At 43.5% G+C, this 12,979-nt stretch overlaps 1 protein-coding gene across 36 annotated transcripts in view; it reads left to right on the forward strand.

The window, feature by feature from the left end:
• The window catches only part of macf1a (microtubule actin crosslinking factor 1a), a 240,862-nt gene that overhangs the window by 211,274 nt on the left and 16,609 nt on the right, over window positions 1-12,979 (forward strand). For 26 of the 36 annotated variants that reach the window (XM_031295606.2, XM_031295608.2, XM_031295616.2 and 23 more), the window contains 20 exons: window positions 283-609; window positions 1,053-1,137; window positions 2,130-2,356; window positions 3,350-3,556; window positions 3,672-3,899; window positions 4,053-4,271; window positions 4,359-4,562; window positions 5,611-5,619; window positions 6,667-6,892; window positions 7,840-8,066; window positions 8,199-8,321; window positions 8,438-8,539; window positions 8,705-8,806; window positions 9,158-9,331; window positions 9,597-9,752; window positions 10,142-10,339; window positions 10,688-10,816; window positions 11,154-11,336; window positions 11,452-11,607; window positions 12,528-12,734. In XM_031295606.2, the coding sequence (XP_031151466.1) occupies window positions 283-609; window positions 1,053-1,137; window positions 2,130-2,356; window positions 3,350-3,556; window positions 3,672-3,899; window positions 4,053-4,271; window positions 4,359-4,562; window positions 5,611-5,619; window positions 6,667-6,892; window positions 7,840-8,066; window positions 8,199-8,321; window positions 8,438-8,539; window positions 8,705-8,806; window positions 9,158-9,331; window positions 9,597-9,752; window positions 10,142-10,339; window positions 10,688-10,816; window positions 11,154-11,336; window positions 11,452-11,607; window positions 12,528-12,734 (3,489 nt within the window). The other 10 variants (XM_035991437.1, XM_031295618.2, XM_035991439.1 and 7 more) reach the window with 4 other exon arrangements.

Raw genomic sequence — 12,979 nt, forward strand, 5'->3', positions numbered from 1 at the left:
ACAAAGCACCCAAACATACAAGTCCATTTCTTGCTTTACTCACGCTAAGTTGAGTTTTTATTTTTCAGTTGTGTCAAGTCTTTTTAAGTTGTTCTACTCATTCATTCATTTATGTTTATGATTTCTTGTTAACTTATGATTTGTCATTTGCATGCTCATATTTTGAGTTTTTATCCATTTGTTTTTCTGTCTTTTTGTTGTTCTTTTCTCACTATCCTTCACCCTCCCCTCAAACACACACACACACACACACACACACACACACACACACACACCTCCCAGGCGGTTCAAGAGGACGTGTCCTCACGTGAAGCCGAGGTTGACCGCCTCGAGTCCCTAAGCCAATCGTTGACCCCGCTCAGCTGCGCGGCCGACCGTGATTGGTTAAGCGAGCGTGTGGGAGCGGTCAGGTCAGGTCACTCGGAACTTACTGATTGGTGCGCCAGACGGGCGGGCATGCTGGAGCAGGCGCTGGCTAACGCTCAGCTGTTTGGGGAGGAGGAGGTAGAGGTGCTGAACTGGCTGGCAGAGGTGGCTCAGAGGCTGGGTCAGGTCTCTGTCCAGAGCTACCAGCATCAGCTGCTGGCCGAGCAGCACAAACACACTCTGGTACGACTTCATCAACACACTGAATGCCAACTTAGTTATTCCTTCCAAAACAGTAGGTAGTAAATGTATTAGGCAAAGGGCTTCAGTATACATGTAGAATTGCAATAATATCGTATTTAAAGGCTCCTATATATAAAAAGATATACCAATAAAATATCCATGTATGACATTATACATATACAGTACGTGAATCAGGAACACAGACTGTGGGACTTGGATCATGTACCAAGTCAGTGCCTTTGTTATATTAGCTTTTGTATCGTTAGTACAAAGAATAGACATGAACCACAAACGCATTGGTGTAGTTTTATTACTTAAACTTGACTGAACAGTTAAATAAAGGATGCACACTGTTAACACACTTATGATGTTGTCCTTGGAGCCAAAGAGAACAATTTGTTTTATCTACCACAGGTTAACTTTTGCTTTCTTCCTTCCTTCAGTCTCTAAATGAAGAGATTGTGAGCAGGAAGAAGACCGTGGACCAGGCCATCAAGAATGGGCAGGCCTTACTAAAACAGACCACAGGTAATTTCAGACTCCAAATTTTCTTTAGCTTTTCCTAAGGCAAGGCAAGGCAGCTTTATTTGTATAGCACATTTCAGCAACAGGGCAATTCAAAGTGCTTTACATGAAAACAGATAAAAAAAATTTAAACGGATAAAATACGAGAATAAAAGTTACAGTGCAGTATAAGAAATGATACACTGAAGAGCAATTAAAACAGTTAAATATATAAAAGCAGATAAAATAGGAATTTCTCTTTATATGCTTATATAGATTGTCATACAGTGTCAACAATGCAATTTCAGTATAAGAACCGGATTTTTTCTGTGTCCTGTGTGATATTAAATACAATGGTTAAACGGTTATCCTTGGTCATTCTCCAATTTGTGCTGGAAGGTGTCTGACTGGTGTCATCATCTTTCCCCATATGTTTTAATGGTTAGTAACTAAACTCAATAAAGCAATCTGTATGTTATGAATGTTGACACACAGTTATCACACTGGAAAGAAACTAAAACACTGTTTTCCTTTAGTTGTTGTAGATTCATATCCAAACCACACATATTTTTATCAGTGGTGAACCAAACTGTAACATCTGGTTTGTGTCTCCCTTCTCATGATATTAGCCATGCTGACTGACCTGACATTGTTGGTCTACCTCATGAATACACTTTTTTACACAAATGTGGCCATGAGAGGTATGCAGAAATGTCAACATGTGAGATTTTGCAGAACATTTTTGTAATGGTGAATTTTATTAGTAATAGAGATTATAGATAATATAAGGATTAAGACCCCAAAAGTGGATATGTAAGTTTGAACGTACAAGGAATTTGTGAGTCCACAGTAAACGAGTGCAAAATTCTCAAAAATAAATAGAAATTGCAAACTAGAAATTTATATTTTCTATACACTTAGCACATGGTTCATTGTTGGATGCAGGCTGATTTATGGATACGGATTTATGAAAGCCTCAGGACAGTGTGTGACCAGACCTGTGTGTCCTCCTGCAGGTGAGGAAGTTCTCCTGATCCAGGAGAAGCTGGATGGCATCAAGTCTCGCTACGCTGAGATGACAGCCGGCAGCAGCAAGGCCCTCCGCACCCTGGAGCAGGCCCTGCAGCTGGCCACGCGATTCGCCAGCGCCCACGACGACATCAACCAGTGGCTGGACAGCGTGGAGGCGGAGCTTAACAATATGGAGCCCGACGCCACGCCCGCCTACCAGGAAAGACAAAAGGTAGATGGAGTATGAAATAGATATCCTTTTTTTTTTATTATAAAAAGGACACTGTAAAAACATATTGTATCAATTAGAAACCAGAATCCATGCAGCAGCTCATTTCTGTCTTTATAATTCCCTGTTTAAACATTTCGGTTTTTGCAGGCAACAGTTAAGGTACAGTATACATTTACATGTGATGTTGTATATGACTCACTATTTCATTGTCACTCATTGCTTCCTGATATAATATTAACTCTGGCTGTGAGTCACTTTGTTTAAAAGGAATGTTTGGAACAACAGGATAAGAATCAACATCTATCTATTGCATCCGTTGCCCTGTACACACACATTTCATGGTTTTGTGTTATAAAGGAGGAGATGTTTTTTATTAAACTGGCAGAGATGCAGTTCTTCTTTTGCATTATTTGGTTTTGTTTCAGTGACTGCTGCTTTACAAAATGATTGATGGGGCAGTTGAGTAACTGTATGTAACCGACGTGTTTAGTTGGTAAAATTACAGTACAGACTTAATCATTAACATTTTACAAACTTATTTTAAAAGAAGATTTTTCTTAAAATAGAAAGAATTAACATATTATTTGAAAAGAACAACTGATTTGATGACAGCTCCTGTATGTAATGACATTTTCAGCCGTTCCAATAATAACCCGCCCACAGCTGAGTTACCATAGTAACATTGATTTCTTGGAACAGTTTGTAAAAGCTATTGAAGAAATTATTGTCATTTAATTCGTTGCCGCTTTCCAGTCTTTTCATTCTACAATGACCTTTTCAGTTGTTTAGAATTTAAAATGCTTTCAGTTTACCACACACACAAGTCGCGCAACCCCCGGCAGCAGAAACAACTGTGTGATGCACTGGATGCCATTTAGTCAAGTTAATTTCAGCTTTACATTTGTATTTGAGTTTTTATTTCCCCATATTTAAGCATACGTTTCCACTTGATTGCAGCTTTTGCTTTGTTAAACTCATCTTTCACTTTTGCAGGAGCTGAAGAAAGTGTCGGCAGAGAAGCGTCTGGTGTTGGATACGGTGAACGAGGTGGGCAGCGCCCTGCTGGATCTGGTGCCGTGGCGAGCCCGCGAGGGGCTCGACCGCCTGGTCGCCGATGCCAACCAGCGCTACCGCCAGTCTGATGAAACCATCACTCAGCGTGTGCAGCTGGTACAAGCTGCCATCCAGAGGTCACAACAGGTAATGCAAGCAGTTTCACCTACGTGCAAAGAAGAATGTAGAGCTAACTTTCCATTAGATTTGTCTATTTTACTGGGGGCACTTACACCTGCTAAACGCTCACTCCTCCTTTCAGTATGAGGAGGCAGTGGATGCAGAGCTGGCCTGGGTCGGGGAGACGGAGCGGAAATTGAAGTCTCTGGGGCCCCTGAGCCTGGAGCCTGACGTGACGGTGGCCCAGATGCAAGTGCAGAGGGCCTTCAACATCGATATCATCCGACACAAAGACACTGTGGATCAGCTGCTCAGCACCAGAGACGACATCCTGGAAACCTGCAGCGACGCCCAGAAGGACGCACTGATAGTGAGTCAATGATGGAGAATTAAGAGGAAGAGACTGAGCAGGAAAAATTTACGTTTTGTGTAAATGAATAACGGGAAAGGGATGGATTGAGTGAAAATGGAAAGTGAGGGACACAATGCTTAACTGACAAGTCATCACGTTCTTCTTCTTCAGGTGAAGACAGATTCTCTCAGTGCTCGTTACGATGCAGTGAGTCAGAGCCACAGTGAGCGGTTCTCAGCCCTGGAGCAGGCCCAAGTTTTGGTTGCTCGGTTCTGGGAGACCTTCGAGGAACTGGAGCCATGGTTGGGCGAGACTGAAACCCTCATCTCCCAGCTGCCACCGCCAGCCATCGACACCGACGCTCTCCGACTCCAACAGGACCAGATGAGAGTAAGATATCAAATATTTTCTCTTTCTTCCAACGTAAATGTGTATTTTTTTTTAACCCCCCCCTTCTATCCTTCACTGCCTCTCCAGCTGCTCAGGGAGTCTATCGCAGAGCACAAGCCCCACATCGACAAGCTGCTGAAGATTGGACCCCAGCTGGCCGAGCTCAGCCTCCAGGAGGGGGCGACGGTGACGCAGCGCTACTCGGAGGCAGAGAGACGCTACCTGGCCATCAAAGAGGGGGTCAAAGGTCGTGCGACAACCCTAGACGAGGCAGTGTCCCAGTCTTCACAGGTGCGTCACAGAGGACAAGCAACTGTTTGTCCAAGCTAACTGTTTAATGCTTGAAATGGGAGACTGTGTTTTAGCTGCAGACCTGGCTCAAATGAGTTTTATTATTTCATCTACTTGGGTAGCAAAAAGTCAAAAGGCTTTGATGAGTTGTTTGAAAGTCAATTCAGTACACCTAAATAACATTTTGTGTATGAATTGACCTAATTTGTTACACTACTACTACCCATTTGCCTCTCAGTGCAGAGTGAAGAATTTGTAGATTGGAGCAAATAAGTAAATGCTGTTGGTCCAGGTCTGTCTACAGCTTGTTAGATGATTACAGAGCAGCATGACGTCTATGTGTTTGTTTATGTCTGTGTTTGCTGCTCGAAACTAAATGATATTAAGGATTTACCGTGCAAAGTCATGTGTTCAATGAAAGCCAAGATTTATTTAGATTTTCAGTTTTCTGGTCTTATTTCTTTACTTTGTGTTTTGTATATTTTAGTTTTTAAAACGTTTGTACAGTATATTATTAGCCAGAGCTTATACATACATCTCATCATAATAAGACTATTGCTCAGACAAAATGTATCATTTTGACTTTTCTCTTGTCACATCATGTCTTCTTTTAGTTCTAGTTTCTTCACAGATAGTTTACTTTCTCTTTTTGCACTTCACCTCATGACACGTCATTGAATCACCTGTGTGACAGGCTGAGTGTTGCTGCAGTTGATTATGCCTGACAGTTTGTACTGTGTGCATGTCTCTGATTTAACTCATTGTATTGTTTCTCCACCCTCCGCCCCCATCAAACCAACTCATGTATCGCTCCCTCTCTTCCTCTTACCTGCACTTCCACACTGTCCTCATCCCTCACTCCATCCTAAACCACCCGCCTCCTTGTCTCTCCTCCCTCATCCTTTAAACTTAACCTTAATCTCCCTCATCATGTCCACCCCTCGCCCTTGCAACCCTCCGCCATCCCATCCCTCGTTCATTGTGGATGTGCTGTGTGTGTTGCCCCTCCCCCCACCATCATTTTCTCCATCGTCACTGCTCACTGCAGCTGGTAGAGGTAAGACCACTGACTGACAACATCAAACTGGCACTCAGGCTGCGGTTACACCACACGCTTTGGTTGACTGAAGTATGAATCTATACTAATACTTATATTAGTATATATACTAATCAGGTACTAATCTTGCCAGATAAATTCAATTATGTTAAGTAATTTATGCTGTCAGTTTATCTCAAATTGTCTGGATTATTACTGATTAGAAACGATAAAACCGCAGCTCAAGATTTCCAATTAACGAATGAATGAAGAAATGTGTTTCAGACATATCGAAAATAAACAGAACAAAAAAATCAAAGAAATGTACAAATAAGTTAACAAATAATTAATAATAATAATAATAATTAAATTCATGATCTACATAATGGTCCAAAGCATGTGTCTGCCAACCCCTGAGTGACAATAAATGAATTAAATCTGTTAGGAAATGTGTAGGTTTGTAGACTTGAATTATGCCTGGTCTTAAACTGAGACATGCTTTCCAGTAAAGATTGTTTTAGTCTCAGACTAGGCTTGATTTACGTCATTGAAACCAGTCATGAATGTCCTTTTGTATATCACAAAAATCTCTCCCTTGTGGCTAGATGTGATTTGTTGTGTTATGTAGTGATCAAGCAATTTTGATTTCCCTCAGATGCCTAAAAAAGCCTCACCTCACTAGAAATTGTACCGTCTTTGCTCTCTAGTCTATAATGTCTCTGGACTGAACTTTGTGATTAGGGGCTCCCTCTTGTGTGGTAGATCAAGACCAGCTTTGTTATACAACCTGGATGACATGCTGAAGGTGCAACACTGAGATATGTAATACTGTAGAAGAACTGTACAGCTGTCTTACACCCCCTGTTGAAATCTGATGTAAAATTTATTATAAAAAAAAAAGTGAATGCAGTCTGCCACAGATGGCTGACCACCCACATAATATCTCAGTATTTTCCCACTTTCAAAATGTCACCCAGCTATCAAAAACCCTAACCCAGCCCCCTCAATACACTCTCTCCTCCTCCTCCTCCTCATAATACTTTCTTCCAACTCTCTTTCCGTCCACAGTTTCACGACAAGATGGACCCCTTGTTGGAGACCCTGGAGGGGGCGGTCCAGCGGCTGCGGCAGCCTCCTCCGGTGGCCGCGGAGGTGGAGAAGATCAGGGAGCAGCTGGCGGAGCACCGAGCCCAGGGGCTGGAGCTGGACAAACTGCTGCCGAGCTTCTCCGCCCTCTGCGCCCGAGGAGAAGAGCTCATCGGACGAGCTGCTCACGACGATCCTGCTGCTCAGGGTGAGTGGCAGGGATGTGTCTGACAGGGAATGACAGACAAATAACATTCAAAGTGAAATACAGTCCATGTGTTAAACATGAATAATCTCTGTTAAAAGCGTATGTTTTTTTTTTTAATAATTCATTTTAGATTCACAGTTTTTGCACTTGTTGAGCTGCTGTACATGTGCCAGCAGTTAAAGGGGGAAATGGCTTCCAACTAAACAGCGAAATAACTAAACAGTGCGGCCAACTCTTGTTGTAGGCATTCAGAGTGTGCCTATGATAGTTGCTTTTTCATTTCAAATGGAAAACACTGGCTATACCTGGATCAAAACATTACACAATCAAACAAAACACACACACACACACACAACAGAGAGGCACACATAACAGGCTTCTGTAATCTGGGTGGAAAAATATTAAAGTCTTATTTTAGGCTCCTGTCCAACTAGTTCACTGACTGAACTATCAATCAACTGGCCAAAGTAAGTCACTGTTTGGCTGGCACAAAGCCAGCGGGAAGACATTGTCAAATCCTGAAATAAAACAGATTCAGCAGTGAAGCTCTGCATATTTCTTCCAACGCCACCACGTGGTGAGACAGAACACACACACACACACACACACACACACACACACACACACACACACACACACACACACACACAACGCGTCTTTGTTATTTTGCCCTCTAAATAATTTCATGCTTTGATACCCTCCAGCCTTTCACGCTTCATGAAAATGAAAGGCCTCACTGTGCAGCGATAGTGGGAGTAGGCTGATGAGACACTCGACTTACCAGTTCTGGACACTAGATGGCAAAATTCAAACAAAGAAAACATTATTATTACTTCTTTACATTACACAAAGAATGACCGAGAAGATTATTTTTCCAGTATGCCCAGTGAGATGCCACCAACTTTTCTTTACCAGCCTGTTTAAACTCTGACTGCTCTCCCCTCCAGCCGTTCGTAGCCGCCTCCTACGCCTGCGCACCACGTGGGATGAGATCCGGCAGCGGGCCGAGGAGAGGGAGGGGAAGCTGAACGACGTCTTGGACCTGGCTGGAAAGTTCTGGGCCGACGTGGCGGCGCTACTGAGCACGCTCCGAGACTCCCAAGATATCGTGAAAGAGCTGGAGGACCCTGGCGTGGACCCTTCACTCATCAAACAACAGATTGAGGCTGCTGAGGTATGTAGGACCATGAGGGAGGGAGTTAATAGCGATAAACAGTAGGCAGAGAAACAGAAGAGCTATTAGACGAGATTCTGGCAGAAATGCACTGTCTGTACTCCATACAATGTCTCTCTATCCTTCCACCAGGCCATTAAGGCAGAGACGGATGGTCTGAGGGAGGAGCTGGAGTTTGTCAGGACCCTCGGAGCTGACCTTATCTTTGCCTGTGGAGAAACCGAGAAACCTGAAGTCAAGAAGACCATCGATGAGGTGAGAAATCAATACGGTGTTCTTGTGATAAAAGCCATTATTTGCTTTGTTTTTTTGATTTGTAGAGCTCTACTACATGTTGACCCACTAACATAATTCCTCTGTCTTCCTCCCAGATGAATGCTGCCTGGGAGGGTCTGAACCGCACGTGGAGAGAGAGGATGGAGAGACTGGAGGAGGCCATGACAGCGTCTGTGCAGTATCAGGACGCACTGCAGGTTTGTGCATCATCGTTAGTCTATAGTTAACCGGGCCAAATCATACGTCACTGAGCTAGTGTTTTAGTTTTGTCTTGGCACCAACTTCAAATCCAAACATTTCATGGTGATATGTAGTAACTGTGATCCTGTTGATGTGAGCTATTTTTTCTGTATCATTTCCAGTCTATGTTTGACTACCTGGACAATGCAGTGATTAAGCTGTGTGACATGTCGACTGTGGGAACTGATCTGGGAACTGTCAAACAGCAGATTGAAGAGCTCAAGGTTGGCAAGAATCCAATTTTTTACTCCTTAATTTTTAAGAAATGACTCATTCATGAGCACATTTTACACACAAAATCAGTTTTTATATAATCTCTTGCATGAGCTGTACTACTATTGTTAGTCATTTAAGCAGTTAAATACCTCAGGGTCAATAATAATTCTCTTTGGTGGAAAGTTTGCATTGCTGGATTTGCTGTAAAATGTTACTAATCCATATACAGTTGATGCTAAATGTTCAGATTCCTCAAATTGTTTTAATTTAATTTTTAGGTAACCTAGGGTCAGATATGTATCAAGAACTAACGAAGCACTTCTCTTCTCTCCTCTCATCCCTCCATTCACCCTGAGCAGCAGTACAAGGTGGAGGTTTACCAGCAACAGATTGACATGGAGAAGCTGTGCCACCAGGGGGAGCTGCTGTTGAAGAAGGTGTCAGACCAGACAGACAGGGACATGATCCAGGAGCCACTGACTGAGCTCCGACACCTCTGGGAAAACCTGGGGGATAAAATCACCCACAGACAGGTAATAAGGCAAATAAATGGCAGCAGTGTGGCTAAAGAGTTAGAATCTACATCACTGAGTAACACACTGAAACAAAAACTGCCTCAGGGAGACATTATTCTGTAGCTGACCTCCTGCTCTCACCTCTCTGTTTCCCTTGGGAGTTGACGATGTTGGTCTTCATTGGCATTCTGGAGGATTGCATGTATACAGCTGCTTTTCATTACAGTCCAAATATTTGCGTTCCTATTTTTAAGCTCAAACTTCTGTCTTTCTTCCACCACAGCACAAGCTTGAGGCTGCCCTGCTGGCCCTGGGTCAGTTCCAGCATGCCCTGTCTGAGCTGCAGGCCTGGCTGAACCACACACACACCACTCTGGACACACAGCGACCAATCAGCTCTGACCCCAAGGCCATCGAAATCGAGCTGGCTAAACACCACGTACGTCTCCGTTCATTACAACTTGAAAAAACAACAACAACTGAGAATTCTCATCCGTCTCCTTATGTTGTGACTGCTTCTTTTTGGTTTGGCTGACATTGTAAATAAAGACAGGCTGTTTCTTTAAAAGAGTTTGAATCTTTAACTGAATTTGCTGTCACATTGTTGGCCGGTGATATTTTGTGCTTATGAAACCCATTCATGTCCTGTAGCCCTAATGTGGTTTCTTTTCTTCTCTTTGGAGAGTCACACACAATAAATGTTGGCCTCTTATGTTATTTTAACATCCCAAACCGTCTGTTCAGCTCTTGCATGCACTACGTGTTGCATCTCAACATTCAAATCGAATTCTGTTTAAAAAATGTCTCTCTCCCTCCTCTCTGACCCAGGTTTTGCGTAATGATGTCCTATCCCATCATGCAACTGTGGAGAATGTGAACGGTGCGGGCGCTGAGCTGCTGGAGTCGTCTCCTGGTGACGAGGCCAGCCACCTGAGGGATCAGCTGGATAAACTCAACCAGGGCTGGGAGAGCCTCCTGCTCAAGAGCCAGGAGCGGCAGAAGCTACTGGAGGCCGCCCTGCAGCAGGTACAGTGGAGTTAGAAAGAGAGACTTCTGCTCAGTAGATCTTAGTCCTGTTGAATCACAATGACAACCCTGTCTTTGTTCTAAGGAAGAAAGGAAACACACTGGAACACTTTATAGATGTCATACTGAGAGTTTTTACTTTCATATTTTATGCATGGCTGCAGTAGTGGTGGAAGTATTGCTACACCAATACAATGGTATTATGATTAAAAGCAGCATTAACAGCAACAGTAGTAGTGAATACAATAATAGCAGCTATGGTGGCAATATTTTCATGGTATCCTAATGTGCAGTTAAAATAATGAATGTATACCTGCTTCTCCCCCTCCCCCACCTGTTTCTGTGTAGGCTGAAGGTTTCCATGGCGAGTTGGAGGAGTTCCTCCAGTGGCTGAGGAGGACGGAGAGCCAGCTGTCTGCCGCCAAGCCGACAGGAGGTCTCCCTGAAACAGCCAGAGAGCAGCTACAGCAACACATGGTAACAGAGAATCACATTACAATGCACATAGACTTTATAGGTGTAAACCTCATTCGCCATGTATGTCTCTTCTGCACATCTGCTTCATTTGGTATTAAACTTGCAAGAAGAAATGTTTGAAAATCCAACATAATTGAATTAGGGTTAGGTGCAAGGAGCAGATGCTCAGAGTATTAGCTTACACATGCTCTTCTATTCACACAGAGAGTCATTTGGTATATGGCGACTATGAATCTTTTAATAGCTTCCATTGTTCTCAACCAACCAGTGAGACACAACAACTCGCTCACCTTTTAGCCAGAGTATCGATTCACATTTGTGTGGTCTCTGTCTGCAGGAGCTTCAGAGCCAGCTGACTCAGCGAGGAGAACAGTACCACCGCCTGCTGGATCAAGGGGAGTCCATGCTGCTGGCTCGTGGAGGAGAGGAAGCAGGACCCGGTACCACCCAGACCCAGCAGAACCTGGCCATGCTGCAGAACAAGTGGGCCAGCTTCAACACCAAGATGGACGACCGCAGGGTAAGACTGTGACACGAGGAGAATGTTTTGATTGCTCCGTCCTATCGACTTATATTATCCCACTGGCTTTCGATGATTTATTGGTGTGTTTTTAATTTTAAACTGATCTTTCCAGGCAAAGTTGGATGAGGCCGTTTCCTTGGCAACAGGTTTCCAGACCTCCCTGCAGGACACCATCAACTGGCTGACCCAGGCTGAACAGACCCTGAACATGGCCCAGCCCCCCAGCCTCATGCTGGACACTGTCCTCTTCCAGATTGATGAGCACAAGGTACTGAACAGTTACTAGAAACGTAGTTAATGGTGCAGTAAGCAATGCTGCGCAAAGACTGTTAATATTTGAACTCAACTGCCAAACAAATACAGAAGCTTCAGAAGCTCTGCCTCCCAGATACACGGACAGATAACTACTGGCCGGCCGGCACATTCATCAAATGTTGCTGATTGGCTGGAATAGTGTTTTGTGGCTCGTGCACTCCTTTCTGTTTGTTTTCCATTTACACAGCCAGGGCTGTGTATTAACACCAGATTTTCTTTCAGCGCACATAGAAAATAGAGAGCTAGGTGACCGTGAGGAGATATTCCCTGAATTTGACAAAAAGTGTATTGGATTAATATCACTTACTATACCTTTAAAGTGCTCATATTATGCTTTTTGGATTTTTCCCTTTCCTTTATTGTGTTATATATCTTTTTTTGTGCATGTAATAGGTTTACAAAGTGAAAAAGCCCAAAGTCCCCACCAAAGGGACTTACCATCTCCAACAGAAAACACTGTTCACAAACTGCTCCAAACAGCTCTATTGTAGTCCAGCCTTTACTTCCGTGACGAACGTGCGTCACTTTGTAACACGTTATAATGCTCGCCTAGCTGCTAGCGTGGCACTCCCTCATACTCTGCTTCTGACTGGCTAGTAGTCCTTACCTAGGTACTGCGCATGTGCGACTCCCAACAAAGATGGTAGAGAAGTGAGATGCCTCACTCTGTAGCTAAAACAGAGAGCTCAACACACAGGGTGAAAAGGGGAGCTGCAGCAATGTGCAGTACAACACAATATGGTGTTTTTTGAAAAGTAAACCATGTAAACCTATTCTGATATAACCTCTAAATACAATTATGAACCTGAAAATGAGCATAATATGAGCACTTTAAGATGTTACATTTTTCCCTTTTCTTGTCTGTCTGCCCAGGTATTTGTGAATGAGGTGAACACCCACAGAGAGCAGGTCCTGGCTCTGGAGAAGGCCGGCTCTCAGCTTCGCTTTGCCAGCCTGAAGCAGGACGTTGTTCTTATTAAAAACCTGCTGCTCAGCGTCCAGGCCCGCTGGGACAAGCTGGTCCAGAGGTCACTGGACCGTGGCCGACACCTCGATGAGGCCCGAAAACGTGCCAAACAGGTACTGAAGTGGTTATACTAAAGGGTGATAAAATGCTGATGAAGACCAAGGGCACACTGTGACTACACTGACAACATTAAAACTAGTTGAAATTTACAATAAATGTAATGTCTGTGTGGGCAATGTGACTTAAGACTTTAATGTCTCTGCTATTGGTTGGTAGCAATTGTGAAATATAAAGTTATACTGCTTCTGCAATTAAACTCATTGATAGTCATTCTTGGTGAAATTTGATACTTTTAAGG

The sequence above is a fragment of the Sander lucioperca genome, chromosome 14, assembly GCF_008315115.2.
Source record: "Sander lucioperca isolate FBNREF2018 chromosome 14, SLUC_FBN_1.2, whole genome shotgun sequence".
In the NCBI taxonomy this organism is placed as follows: domain Eukaryota; kingdom Metazoa; phylum Chordata; class Actinopteri; order Perciformes; family Percidae; genus Sander; species Sander lucioperca.